This window comes from Tachyglossus aculeatus (assembly GCF_015852505.1).
Source record: "Tachyglossus aculeatus isolate mTacAcu1 chromosome 12 unlocalized genomic scaffold, mTacAcu1.pri SUPER_6_unloc_3, whole genome shotgun sequence".
NCBI lineage: Eukaryota > Metazoa > Chordata > Mammalia > Monotremata > Tachyglossidae > Tachyglossus > Tachyglossus aculeatus.
In genome coordinates this window covers 4,738,912-4,751,872 of record NW_024044830.1, presented here as the reverse complement: position 1 = coordinate 4,751,872, position 12,961 = coordinate 4,738,912, and the positions used below count along the sequence as shown (strand labels likewise).

The 12,961-nt window shown below is 51.9% G+C and overlaps 1 protein-coding gene and 1 pseudogene across 1 annotated transcript; both read left to right on the top strand.

The window, feature by feature from the left end:
• Window positions 1-839: 839 nt before the first annotated feature.
• On the top strand, window positions 840-2,155 carry LOC119921584. The gene is made up of 3 exons (XM_038741709.1): window positions 840-1,059; window positions 1,335-1,411; window positions 1,820-2,155. Exons 1-3 carry the CDS (start codon window positions 840-842, stop codon window positions 2,153-2,155), a joined length of 633 nt encoding a protein of 210 aa, XP_038597637.1.
• An 814-nt stretch (window positions 2,156-2,969) lies between these two features.
• Window positions 2,970-7,063, top strand: LOC119921583 (annotated as a pseudogene).
• Window positions 7,064-12,961: the final 5,898 nt, after the last annotated feature.

Genomic DNA, 12,961 nt, shown 5'->3' with positions numbered 1-12,961 from the left:
TTGCGCAGTGGTCGTATTACCTCTGGATGCACAGAATGAATACGCGGGTGTACCGGGGTGGATCATCTAGATTAAATCTTTTAAAAAATCATGAAACAGGGAATTGGAACAGGGAGATGAAATCTCAGGAGAACGACCTAGTTCTTATCGACTCGAGTCTGCTCTAAACACCAGGACGGCATGTTTGTGAGGTTTAGAGATTGTTGGTGGCACGTGTCTGGAACTGATGGGTGTGTGGGAGTAGAGACAGACAAGGTCATCAGTTCCAGAGAGGCCTCTGGCCCACATGGAGTTCATCGTCCAAGTAGGAAGGACTCCGTCTTGCTTTCGATTTTCCCTTTCAAGCACTTCCATTCTGTAGGCGCTCAAGACCAGTCCCCCATGACGATGCCCCCTAGTCTCTCTTACCCCTCGCTTTAGTACCTGGTTTCACACCTCCCTCTTCTCCCACTTCTGGAAATCCGCAGAGTTCACGCTTCCTCGCATCAGTCTCCGGCCGCCCTGGGCGTGGGGCGATTTCATGGCTGGGGGAAGAAACGCTGATCCAAGGAATCCGCGGTGACATCTTATTTAAAGGTCGCAGTCTCCCTCTCTCGTCCTTTCCTGGTCCAGACGTCACCTCAGCGGAGGGGATACGACGCTGCCGGCCGACTGCTTCGCCGTTCGCTCGGATCTCGCTCCCTCCCGGCTGCAGGATGCCTGGCCCCCCTAGCCCCCTGCCCAGCTCTGCACCGAGCGCTGAGAAGGAGGATCGGCCCACCGAGCGCTGAGAAGGAGGATCGGCCCCTAGGAAGCAGGGAGACGACGGAACCGGGTCCCCAGACCGAGGGCTCACCGGGATGGCCTCACTGGACTGCCCCTCTCAGGAGGGCATGAGTTCACTTTCACAGGGTGGGATCCTCTCTACTGGGATCCAGAAGAAACGGAAACTGGGCCCAGGCCCCTCCCCCGGACTAGAGAGAGAGCGGGCCCGTTCGTTGCCCGTTCGTTCCAGCTGCGATGAGGACGCCACCCAGGCTGCCAAACGCCGCTCTGTCCAGGTCTCTCCGCTGGCTGCAGGTAAGTCCTTCGCCTTTCTCTTTTCCTCCCTCGCATCCTTTCGTTTCCTGCTTCTTCCCAGAGTCCTGTCCTGCCAACCCACTCCTTGCCGTGAAGCCAACCCCTTTCTCCTTGACCTGTCTGCGGGACCTCCAGAATGCCTCTCCGACACTCCCCTCCTATATATGCTCCTATTGGGAACCTGCCATGTCTTGAATGTTCATGGAGTTTGAGGTGGGGAACTCCTGTCTCTCTCCCGCCACCCAGCCTCATTAAGTGTGTTTGTTTACCTTCAGATGGCAAGAGCCTCGGGACCCCCTCTTTCAAGAAGACTGGCTCCCCCCCGTCCATCAGAAGCCCAGTGCCATTCCAGGTGAGTACTTTCTCCATGGGGTTGCCCCTCGGTTTGGCGGATTGGCACGGTAGCTAAATTTCCGGAGGTCACGTGACCTCGCCGGAAAAGAGGGGTTAGGATTAAAAGGGGGGGGGGGGGCTGTAGAGTCCCGCGAGATGCCCATAGCGCTTAAGAAGAAGAATAATGTTTTTTAAAGCAGTCGCCGGACCGTCATCTGGGCTACGTTTTCCCGTACCGATACTGGGTAACCGTATGTTTTCCTAAGAAAAGGGTTTTGGGTGAAACCTTGTCAGAAGACCTTTCTACCCCTTGGTTCTTTCAGGAGCGTCTAAAAGTACTTCTGTAGGGGACCTGGCTAGTATTGAAAGAAGAAGCGTTTGCTTTCTCTTTTGTAGTGACAATGTCTTCTGCCCTCTCTTCCTACAGGTTCTGCCGAACGGTGAAGCCATCACCGTGAATGAGGTGGAGATGGCCTTCCAGAGATTCTTTGGCTCCCAGCGGTCAGGGCTGGGGGTCTCGACACTGAACTGGTCGGATGGTTCCGTCCTGAAGTCAGACCGGGAGACCAATCCCTGCCTCTCCTCCCTCTCAGTGCAGTTCAGGGCCAGGTCCAATCCACTGACCGACAGTGAGGACTTCCGCCTCATGCCTGTGGTCTCCTCTCCCCGAGCCATCTCCAGCCACAAGCTGCGGCGCCCGCGGATTCCCCGAAGTGCCTCGGTCCGACCGAGGGCTCGTCGCCGCCTATGCTGGGACTCCTGAAGACTCGCTCACGTCCTTCAGGTGCCCCCAGTGGGTGGTCCGGCCTGGTGAGGCCTTGAGATTTCAATCTTCATTGTTGGTCTCCGAGGGGCGTGGAACTAGTCACCACTCAGAGCGCTAAATCCCTATTCGCCCTCAATTCCAACCACCCACCTCCAACCTCTCAGCCTTGGTGTCTTTTGAGACGTGCATCCTTATATCCAAAAGACCAGTAGTGGTGTTCCTTCCCTTCGTAAAAGGGCACGGCTACGCCCAGCCCCTATACAGAGGGCGGTGGGCATCACGACCCGCGCTCGAGTGTGAACCAGGGTGAGGGAGAGCTTCCCACAGGCCCACGCCCCGCTTTCTCGCTCTCTCTGTGTCTCTATAAATATGGCCGCGAGACCTCAGCATTCCATTTGGTGGATTCTATCGACAGAGTTACCAGCTGCCGAAGTGTGTCCGGTCGTCGACGGTTTTAGTGACGGACTCGGAGCGGGTAGGTAGGTGGAGCGTAACGTGATTGGGAATGCGGGGGAATGGCAGGACTGGATTTGGGACTTGGAGGGTTCGTCCAGGACCGGGCAGGGGTAATTTCCCAACGGGAGGGTTGGAAGTGAATCTTTAAGGCTGCTGAGCCTCTGATCTAAGGCAGACGTGGAGTTTTTGTCGAGGGCAGACATGTGTGGTCTGGCTTTCCCTCCCTTTGCAAACATATCTCTACTAACTGCTCTTCGCTTTCCACCCGTAGGTTCCTGCTTGGAAAACCCCACTCTCTCCCGCCCCGTGCAGGTCTAATACAGGCAGAGAGAGCCCAGCGGAGGTTGGCTTCAGGATGGCTATGAATGGTGATCAATTCGTAAGCGCTCTTGGCAGTTCCCTGGAAGTTCCGGATTTTGAGTCCATCCTCTTGGATCTGGAGGAATTGCAAAGGACCGAGGCAGAAGAGGAGACGATGCTTCCAACTTTTTCAGGTACGATTTTCAGCACCGAAGGATTCTGACCCCGTGGACTAAGGGAAAGGATACGGTACAAGAGGGAACAATGAAGAAGCCTGAGTTGAGCGGGATGAGGAAACCGCCAGCGTGAAGGAGGTCGGGGGATGGGGATCTCAGTGTCCCACGGAAGGCGGTGCAGCCGATCCTGGAAACGAAAGGGGCCTAGAGGAGTGGGACTAGGCCAGGAATTTCCTTTCTATGCAGGGCTTCGGAACAGTGGTGCTCCCTCTGATTTGGGGGATCTCCTAGGACTTCTCAGCTTTGGAAAGCAACTCCGTCATTCACTGCTTTTTCTCTCTCTTTCCATCACAGAACACCCCACTTTGCCAAGCTTGCACTCCTGTTTCGAGACGAGGGGCGGCAAGAAGAAGACTCCCGAGGCTGACTTGCACAGAGAGGCAAAGCGAAGACGGCTAGGTGGAGACGAGGAGGAGCCAGTTGCTATCCCATACCCGGAACCGCTCGGGGAAACTCAGGACCTGTAGGAGTATGTCAAACGGTTTGCACTGTCCCTGGCCGAGGAAGACAGCCCAAGTACAGGTAAGTGCTTCGACTGTTTCGGAGGGGCCAGCGTTTGTCCTATTCCAAACTCTCCTATGCATACCGCCACAGGGGCCATGTGGACAAGACCTTCGAACCCCCAGGTATGTTGCAGGGAAAAGGGCCGCTGGGTGTTTCTGAGATGTCCCCTCCTCCATCCCTTGGAGATTTCCTTGTTTATCCTAAGTAGCCTGCTGCTACCTGCTACCCTGACCGTCCCCTCTGCCTGGTTCCTCTTTCCTTCAAACTGTCCTTGGAGCGTGCGAATTCGGAGCAGCCTTGCCGTCATATGCCAAATGATTCACATTTTTTCCAATTTCGCAGAAACTTCCAGCTCACCTGGCCCGGCTTCTCTGTCCCCAACTCTGCAACAGAGACCACCGTCACCAAGAGCGGCACTTGAGGAGGTGGAGCGAATCATTCAAGAGCTCAGGGCTAAAGATGAATCGTGCCGGGCCGTCCACACCGATGTACTGGATTATGTCTCTGGGAGCCCTGACACAACAAGCAAGGCGGACCAGGCCCCATCAGGTGAGGGTAATTTCGAAGGAATCCACCGCCTCCACAGGCTTGGACTGGGATCAGGGTACCTATGGCTGGAGAGCACCTGGGCTACCATGGAGCTCAGGAGTCGCTGGGTACTTTTGGGGGTGGCCATCGGGATCCCGGGCTGTTCCCGGTGGGGACCCCCAAGGCGCACGTAGTCCAAGAGTGAGGGGTCCTACTTTCGGGGTGGGTCTGGATTTTCCCCTTCACATTTTCCTCGGTGAAGTTGGCGGCCTGAATTCCCCTATTCTGAGAGTAGGATGGGCTAGTATTGGAGACTGCCCTAGGCTGATAAATCTGAGGCTTTGCCTTTCAGCCCTGCCATCCACGAGGCAGCTCGTGATTGCCTGGCCCGGTTGTTTCTTAGAGTTCCCATCTCATGCCAAGCTACCCGTTTCTTCTTACATAGCCTAATGATACCTGCTGCCCTGACATTCCTCTCCGAGTATTTTCCGCTTCCTTCCATTCACCCTGCCCTTGGTCCTTGCCGATTTGGAGCAGCCTTACCCATGCATGCCAACTGATTCATGACTGCTTCCATCCACAGGACGTTGCAGCTCACTTGGACGGGCTTCTCTGGCCCCAGCTTCTCAACAGAGACCGTCATCACCAGAGGTGGCTCTAGAAGACTGGGAGCAAATCATTCAAGAGCTCAGTGCCAAAGATGAATCATGCCGGACCTTTCCTGCCAGTGTACTGGAGTATCTCTCTGGAGGACCCTACCCGCCAAACACGGGGAAGCCGGTCCAATGAGATATTTCTGGTATGATTTCGGGAGAATCAACTGCCACCTCAGGCTTGGATCGGGGTCAGGGCACTTCTGGCCGGAGAGCACCTGAGCTAATGTGGAGACCAGGAGCCACTAGGTACATTTATGCGTGGCCATCGGGGTCCCGGTCTATCCCGGTTTGGTACAACCACGCCTCACCTTCTCCCAGAGCCCATGACTGCTCCGGGGTCCATCTGGAGGTTTCGTTACACATCATCCTCCGTGAACCTGGCAGGCTGAATTCCTAAAGTGCTTCTCCGGGAACGGGGAGAGAGACTGCAATGAGCTGATAGCTCTGACTCTTTGCCTTTCAGCCCTGCCATCCATGGGTCAGGCCATGATTGCCTGGCCTGGGTGTTTCTAAGGTGGTCCCTCTCCATCGTATGCAGTTACTTAATTTTCCCTACAATCCAGCGCTCACAACATTGCTTGGCATCTAGAATGCGCTTAACGAATACCATTATTACTCTAACCTGCTGCTACTTCCTGGTCTGACGGTCCTTCTCCCCGTCTGGTTTGTTTCCTTCCGTTCACGCTGTCCTAGGATCTTGGATACCTGCAGATTCTGGACAGTCTTGCCCGAACATGCCAACTGACTAATGGTTTCTCCAATTTCAGGGAGTTCCAGTTCTCTTGGACCGACTTGTCCCGCCCCAGCTCTGCAACAGATACCGCCATAACAGGCAGAGGCCCAAGAAGAGTTGGAGCAAATCATTGAAGAGCTCATCGCTAAAGATGAATCCAGCTGGGCCCTCCCTCCTGATGCATTAGATTATCTCTCTGAAGGACCCTATCCGCCATGCAACGTTGGGCAGGCTCAAGCAGGTAAGTCCAGGTTCAGGGTAATCCGTTGCCACAGCCGCAAGCTGGAGACCGGGCTCAGGTAACCTCTGGCTGGAGATCGCCTGGGTCCCTGTGGAGCTGGGAAGCCGCTGATCCCTGGGTGCACTTCGAGGACTGGATTCCATGACTGCTGATCTGAGGACGGATGGTTTGCCATGGTGACTGCATTGGTTTAATATATCTGACTCTTTGCCTTTCAGAACTGCCATCTGCCAGGCCCTGCCCCGAAGCTCTTATGCCAATTCCTCCAACACCCAATGCAGGCATGGACAGCTACACCAGCGAGGAGATCCCGGGAACCAACTACACCGTCCCGACCACCAAATTGTCATAGTGGAAGAAGAGTCGTCCTGACAGATTCAGCGAGCATCAACTCAAAGTGTTGTGGGCACGGTTTGAAGCCACGCCATATCTGACGGTGGAACAAGTGCAATCCCTGTCTTTTCAGCTGGGTCTGACAACGCTGCAGGTATACTATGTCTTCTCTCGGTCTCACATCTCTTCAGCATCCCTGCACACTCACTTCCAGAACCCCGGCAGCCCGACCTGAGGCAGTGGGCTTTTATCATGGGTACCTAGGTAGAAGTCCCTGGTGATGTCTCTATTTCACGGCTTCTTCCTTCCGCTCTTTCTTGGCAAGCCTCCATATTTTCCTCTGAATTATGACTCCTTTCCCTCGCTGGCTTCGCCGAGAAGTTGCTTCCTCCTCAACCCGGTCTGGATTCGTATGGGTGTATTTGCTCTTCTATGTGTGGGGGTTTGTCCGTGTGCTAGGGAGTGGGTGTGTGGGAAGGGTCTCTTTCGCTTCTCTGACTCATTTTCTGTCCCATCCTTTAGGTTAGAAACTGGTTCCGGAATCACAGGAAGAAATACAAGCTGCGGATTGCCCCTAGACTTCAGACGCCCGTAGGCATCTCTGGGGGACGTGCAGAGCACACTACAGCGACGAATAAATCCATGCGATAGCAGCAGGTTCTCATACAATCATATGGGCTCCTCGGATTTCCAGGATGTGGAAGATTTTCATGTAGCTTACTCGGGATGCTCCGCTCCTTCAGAAAAATGCCCTCACAGTCTCGCTTGAACCAACAGCTCTCCACATACATGTAGCCTCCACGCCAACACTCTGTAACTATTTTCTCTTTTTGTTTACAGGAACGACGCCCTTCCCTTCAGCCCTGGAATACCAAGTCTGGAGCCGGAAGGATGTGGGTGCATTTCCAACCCCGCTGATGACCAGTATCGTTTCTGGAAGCATCACCCTGTCATCGCTACTCAGTCAGTCCGGGAAGATGCACTTACAACGGGATCTCAGCCCACAGACCTGCAAGAATGTGTTTTCCAACCCTGACGTGACACCTCATCTCATCGTACATATTTTTAGCCTATTCAAATAAAGTTGACCTGTGTCCCTATTTCTTGTGTCCATTCTTGAAAGCTCCTCTCTTCTAGTATCTGTGCGGTTGTTATAGCTGTGGGACTATTGTTTTACACTTGCTCGTGTTAAGGTTGGCTGCCTCCTTGCCAGAAACCGGGTGGGAGAAAAGTTAATCGAGGAAGGTTCTCCCGAGGAGATAGGTTTTCAAGGGTCGAGTCGCGGGAAAACGCCTCCCAGGACTAGCTATAATCCTGAACCTACCTCCATTCCAGCCATTTCTCTTTTCTACCATTTGAACAGAAAAGAGGGAAAAGAGGGAAAATTTCTACCACATTAGAAGACTTTCCAGATCGCATCCCGAGGACATCCAGGGAATGATCAGCATTACACAGACGGGTCCAGCCCCACCGTGCACTATCTATCACTCTCCAGAGGGTCAGGCGCCCTCCCGCAGCCAGGCAATCCAAGCCCTGAAGCCACAGCTTCTAATCAAGGACCACATTGACTAGGGCCACAGAGAAGAGAGAAGCGTAGATGGAGGTTACAGCCCATTTAAGCATCCATCTCCCAGCACCTGTAGCTGGACAAAACGTTCCAGCATAAAGGGCTACAGGAGCGGCACGACCAGCCAGAGAACAAGGAAACCTCTGCGGATGTGAGGTAGGGAATGGGGGCGGAGAGGATCAGTTATATTCACACGACGGGGACCAGAGAGCCCAGCACTGAAGATGATCCTTGTGAGAGGGGCTAGGGACCAGGCTGCGTTTGTCAGAGAAGGAAGTGGTGCTGAAGACAGGAAACAGATTTTAGGATTTGCCCAGCGTCCATACGGTCTGGGCCTGGCCAGGCAGTTGGATTCCCCATGTACGGTCCTTCCTGGGAGCATATTGTATGATCAGTCTTCATTAACTGTGACTATGCTGAATTCTCTGAGTTAAGAATCAACTGTATTGGGAATTTATTGGACGATGAAGCTGGACTCTCCCATCCTAATTCCTCTCTCTTTTCTCTTTAGATTTACCAGTATAAGGAAGGAATTCCCTCTACTACTACCCTGGAAACTGGCCTCCAACTTTAAGACACTACCTTGTCAACCGAACCAACTCTCTCTCTTAACTAGTTGTCTTGACGACACCTTCATTCTTCAACTCCACACTTAGACACCCTCTTCCAGGGATTCCTCCCTCAACGCACGGAAATAAACTTCAGTTGTTTTTGGATTTCCATTAATGCGTCTCGTGTGTACCATTTGAATAGTGATCCATGTTTGTATAAGCGAAGAGATCGACGGGGAACAAGAGTAGCAGTAGACCCTGAGGAAATGCATCATTCATTCATTCATTCAATCGAATATATTGAGCGCTTAGTCGTGCAGAGCACTGTACTAAGCGCTTGGAAGGTACAGGTTGGCAACATATAGAGACGGTCCCTAACAAACGGCAGGCTCACATTCTAGAAGGGGGAGACATACAACAAAATAAAACAGTCTGACCGGAAGACCAATCACTGCCTCTCCTCCCTCGCAGCTCAGGCCAGGGCCAGGTCCAATCCACTGAGCAACAGTGAGTACTTCTCCCTCAAGCCTGTGGTCTAATCTCCCCGAGCCATCTCCAGGAACAGGCTGCACCCACCGCGCACTCCCCGAAGAGCCTCGGTCCGACCGAGGGCTCGTCGCCGCCTGTGCTGGGACTCCTGAAAACGCGCTCACGTCTATCAGTTGTCCCCAGCGGGTGTTCCGGCCGGTGGGGCCTTGAGATTTCAACCTTCATTGTTGGTCTCCGAGGGGCGCGGAGCTAGTCACCACTCAGAGCGCTAAGTCCCTATTTGCCCTCGATCCCAACCACCCACCTCCATCCTCTCAGCCTTGGGGTCTTTTGAGACGTGGATCCTTATATCCAAAAGACCACCAATGGTGTTCCTTCCCTTCGTAAAAGTGCACGGCTACGCCCAGCCCCCATACAGAGGGTGGTGGGTGTCACGTACCAGGACCGTACTGGTTGTTCTGCCGGGTAGAGCCCACCATCCCCAACAGTTCTCTGTCCACTTGGCCTTGGGAGATTAGTGAGCATTTTCAGCTAAGCCGGAATGAGGGCAAACAGCGTCACCGGCCTGCGACCGTTCCAGGACAAGAGAATCAGGGGAAGGGGAGTGGGGGTACAGATGTCAAGAGAGTTGCTGGCCAGGTCACGCGCTGCACCGAGATCTCTGCCTGTCAGGGCAGTGGTCAGGAAATACAGCAGGAATAGACCTCGAGCCTCCATTCCCTTCCCCTTCTGCATTCAGATAGGAACCCTGATCCCAGCCCCAATTCATCCCCTTCTCCCCAGCCCCAGCTGCTTTGGATTCCAGAGATTCTTTGGCTCCCAGCGGTCAGGGCTGGAGGTCCCGACACTGAACTGGATGGATGGCTCCACCCTGAAGTCAGAACGGGAGAACGATCCCTGCCTCTCCTCCCTCGCAGCGCAGGCCACGGCCAGGTCCAATCCACAGTCGCTACCCCACGTAGGCTCTCAGCCTAAGTAGGAGAGAGAATGAGCATTTTATACCCGTTTAACAGAGAAGGAAACAGAGGCACAGAAGGGTTTACTGACTTTTACAATGTCACAGTACAGACAGTGGCAGGCCCTGGACTAGAATCCAGGTCCTCTGACTCCCCGGCCAGTTCACACAGACACTGAGATAAAACCATTCGGGAGTGAAGACTGGTTAAGTCAGAGCCATGTTCACGGCAGTCCGTGGAGAAGGGCCGTTTATCCAATAGATGGTTTCTCCTTTGGGAAATGCTTTGGCTATAGCAGCCTTCCCATCGCTGCCTTCATGTCCTGGTTCCTCAGGCTGTAGATGAGGGGATTAAGGGTTGGGGACACCACAGTACAGAACACAGACAGCGTCAGGTCCAGTGCACAGGGAGAGTCTGATACTGGCTTTAGGTAGGCAGAGAAGCCAGACATGAGGAACAGAGTGATGACGACCAGGTGCTGTTGACAGGTGGAGAAGGCCTTGTAGCAGACCTCCACTGATGGCATCCTCAGCACGGCTTAGAAGGTGCGGACATAGGAGCCCACAGTGAGCATAAAGCAGAAGAAAGCTAAGCAGACGCTGATGGCTAAACTCACATCTTCTGGGACATGGTCAGTGGAATATGCAAATCTTAGCAAGTGGACACCATCGCAGAAGATGTGGTGGACTGTGTTGGGGCCACAGAAGGATAGAGAGAAGGTGCTGGCTGTGTACATGATGACACTCAAACAGCTGCTCAACCACGATGCAGCTAACATGCATACACAGGCCCCGTGGGCACTATGATGATCTCATAGTGCAAGGGGCAGCAGATAGCAACATAGCGGGCATGGGACATCACCGTGAGCAGGACCACCTCTGTTCCTGCGAATACAAATACGAGGAATACCTGGGCAGTGCAGCCCAGCAGAGAGATAGATTTGAAATTCTTTAGGGAATTGAAGATGGATTGGGGGACTGTGACGGAGATGTAGCCGAGGTCCAGAATGGACAGGTTCTTGAGGAAGAAATACATGGGGGTGTGGAAGTGTTGGTCAAGGGTGGTGACGGCAATGATGAAGAGATTCCCCTTCAGTGCTGCCAGATAGACCATGAGGAATAGCACAGTTTGGATCAGATATAATTCCCGGGTGTCGTAGAATCTCAGGAGGAGAAATTCTGTCACCGTCGTGATGTTAGACATGGTCTGGGAGATGTCGAGAGCTGCCTGTGAGAGTGAAGAATGGTGCAAAATCAACATCCCAAATTGAACAACATCTGAGTCTGCTATTAGGGTTGGGGGTTTTCTGGAGAAGACTTATAACCAACCTCAAGAGACCTTATAACCTGATGGGGTGACAGGAGGCAGGAGTGCATTTTGGCTCAGATACAACAGCAAGAAAATCATAACTGTGGTATCTGTTAAGTACGTACTCTGTTCCAAACGCATTTCTAAGTGCTGGGGTAGATACAAGATTAACAGCACCTCACAATCTAAGTAGGAGGGAGAACAGTTCTTAATACCCATTTTACAGTAGAGGAAACTGGGGCCCAGAGAGGATAAATGACTTACTAAGATCACCCAGCAGGCAAGTGGCAGAGTCGTTTTAAAATCAAGATCCTCTGACTCCCAGCATCGTAGTCTTTTCCCTAGGCCATGCAGCTACTGCAGTGATACTCCTGCTCTCACCATCTTCAAAAACACTACTTAATCACACCTCCTCCAAGTAGCCTCCTCTGATTATACTCTCATTTCCCAGTCTATTGACCTTCTCTTCTATTTCATCTATACTCTTGAATCAGTACCCTTTGAGAACGTTTTTTTCTCACTCCACCCACAGACACACAGCACTTATGTCCATATCTCTATTTCTTGCCACTTCCACTACTTGTAATTTATTTTAACGCCTGTCTCCCCAACTACTATGTGAGCTCCTTTTTTCTTAATAGTAGTTGTTAAGCGATTACTATATGTGCCAAGCACTGTCCTAAGCACTGGGGTAGAAGAAAGGTAATCAGCTTGTCCCATGTGGGGCTCACAGTTTTAATCCCCTTTTTTTACAGATGAGGTAACTGAGGCACAGAGAAGTTAAGTAACTTGCCCAAAGTCACAAAGCTTAAAAGTGGCAGAGCTCCTTGAGCGCAGTGGTCATATGCACAGTAATTTTCCAAGCCCTTACTACAGTGCTCTGCACGTAGTAAGTGCTTACTACTATTGTTTATTGATTGCTCTAAACATTAGGGTCTGTATCCTTTAAGAACTTTGATATTAACCACATTCCCAGTCTCACATCACTTTGTCCATAGCCTTATACTCTGCTGTTTCCCTTATCTGCAATTTATTTTAATGTTTACCTCTCCTACTAGTCTATGAACCCCTGAAGGGAAGGGATCATGTCTACTTACGTTATTGTATTGTGCTATCCCCAGTGCTTAGTACACTGCTGTACCCCAAAAAGCACTTAATAAATACAATTGATTGAGATATGATTCCAGGTAGAATACAGTTATATTTCCATTCCAGTGAGTCAGCAGGTATTTACTGCACCCTTCCACAAGGCAAATCCAGTGTCCTTCATCAACAGTGATCATGATAAAGAGTAGACCTCCTCTCAAAATCTACACCCTCACCAGTGCTTCTGACCCAATCTTCTATCATTCACTTCCCAGTTGCTTCTTCTACATTGCTTGTGAACATGCCCATGTATCTCCCATCTTAAAAAACCCTCCTTGTCCCCACAACTCCCACCAGCTATTGTCCTATCTCCCGCCTACCATTCCTTTCCAAACACCTTGAGCAGGTTGTCTGCTTCTTCTCCTTGATTCATTCCAACCTGGTTTCTGTCCCCTTTGCTCTGTTTCCTTCTCTAATGTCACCAGTGATCTCGACTCTGCCAAATGTCAGCTGTGTGACTTTGGGCAAGTCACTTAAATTCTCTGTGCCTCAGTTACCTCATCTGTAAAATGGAAATTAAGACTGTAAGCCCCCGTGGTACAAGTTGATCGCCTTTTAATCTCCCCATTGCTTAGAACAGTGTTTTGCACATGATAAACACTTAATAAATGCCATTATTATTATTATTATTATCGCCCTTTGCCAAATCCAAAGGCCTCCAACCTAATCATCCTTGACCTCTCAGCTGCCTTCGACGCTGTTGACCACCCCCTTCTTGTGGAAACATTATCCTACTTCGCCTTCTCAGACAATGTCCTCTCCTAGTTTTCTGCTCCTTTCTGATTTCCTTCACAGGTTC